Raw genomic sequence first — 1,439 nt, 5'->3', positions numbered from 1 at the left:
TGCACTGCACGAGGGCAGGAGAGGGAGGGGATCGAGGGACCTGAGCTAGCCAGGTGGCGCCGCACAATCACTTAGTCTTCAAACTAAGGGACAAACCTTGGACAAGCAGGCAGTCTTACCAGCTCCTAAGGCTCTGTTAAGAAGTATGGCCATCTTCTGGCCTCCCTGACATCCCCCCCGGCCAATTCAAGCAGCTGACCTCCAGGAGAGCAAGCAACCCAGTGCTGCAACCCGTGGGCCACCAGGTCTCGAGCACACAGCTTGCAAATGCACTCACGGTCTGTCTCCTGCGGGTGCCCCCAGAGAACAGCACACACTGGTGCCCAGCCCCTGTCCTAGGCTCCCTGCGGCCAGCGTCTACTCACCAGGCTCACCGCCCAGGGACCCAGGTCCAGAAACCTCCCTAGCAGGTCCAGGGCCCTCAGCCGGTGCACCTGGCTCAGCAGCACCTGTGGGAGAGGTGAGGGCGTTATCACGGAGGCCGCAGCTGCTCTGCCATGGAGCCCCACCCGCCACGCGCTCTGGGCAGGACCTGGTCTGACCAGACAAGGGTGCCTTGGTGGCCTCCTTTCCGCACAGCCCCTGCGGAGACGGGTCGAAGAGCACACTCAGGCCACACACGCCCACACACTGGGAGGGGCACGCAGCCACTCCCCGGCAGCTCGCCTGAGGCTCTGCCCTTGACACCCAGCCACACTCCTGCTACAGCAGCTGGCTTCTGCTCACGGGACTGCACGGGGCCTTCTTCTAGTCGCTATCATTTCAGCCCCAGCTCGGCGGCGTCACTTGTACCCTCCGGCCCACGTGTGCGCCTACACCACCTTCGTGGAACAGCTCACGGGGCCTGTGTTCTGCCGGGGCAGGCTCACGGTGCCACCTGGGCCAGGGGTCACCAGGCGTGTGGTGGGTAGACAAGCATCAGGTGCTTCCAGGCCCAGGGCTGGCTCCCTGAGCGTGTGCAGGACAAGGGAGAGAGCCTCGGAGGAGTCAGCGCCTAGCATCACCGCAGGAGCGCAGGCAGTCACAGCACTGTCTCCTCCCCGGGGTTCTGTTTTAACAAAGAGGGTGCCCAGGACGACGAGCAAGCACAGTTCCAGCTCGGACCTACACGCCCAGTCTCTTTAGTCCTTGATGGTTGTCAGCTCTGCTGTGGGTCTGTGAGGGGAGAGACTTGCGGGCATTCGGCCATGGATCGCGTGAACGGCTGCCTGCCTCTCCACACCCCACAGTGGCCGCTCTCCCCGGTGTGCTTGTAGACACAACATGAAAACGCTGTCTGTCAGTGGCAGCCCATTCCCAGAAGCCCTGCAGCCGGGCGGGCAGAGACAGACCATGCCTCCTGGGCCCCCGGCCATCATGGCTCTTAGGCAGGGCCGTAGTCTCGAGGACGAGCATACAGGTCTTGCTGATTCACAGTGCACCCCACAAACACCCCCAGG

General features: G+C 63.3%; 1 protein-coding gene across 1 annotated transcript in view; it reads right to left on the bottom strand.

Moving 5' to 3' along the window:
- Nucleotides 1–1,439, bottom strand: part of RPTOR (regulatory associated protein of MTOR complex 1) — a 238,846-nt gene that overhangs the window by 38,489 nt on the left and 198,918 nt on the right. The window contains exon 12 of the mRNA XM_004709106.2: nucleotides 366–449. Coding sequence (XP_004709163.2) covers nucleotides 366–449 — 84 coding nt within the window. The remainder of the gene's footprint in view (nucleotides 1–365; nucleotides 450–1,439) is intronic.

This window comes from Echinops telfairi, unplaced genomic scaffold (genome assembly GCF_000313985.2).
Source record: "Echinops telfairi isolate 266 unplaced genomic scaffold, ASM31398v2 ScPeMD7_7458;HRSCAF=8496, whole genome shotgun sequence".
NCBI classification, from domain to species: Eukaryota; Metazoa; Chordata; class Mammalia; order Afrosoricida; family Tenrecidae; genus Echinops; species Echinops telfairi.
This window is presented reverse-complemented; position numbering and strand designations above follow the sequence as displayed.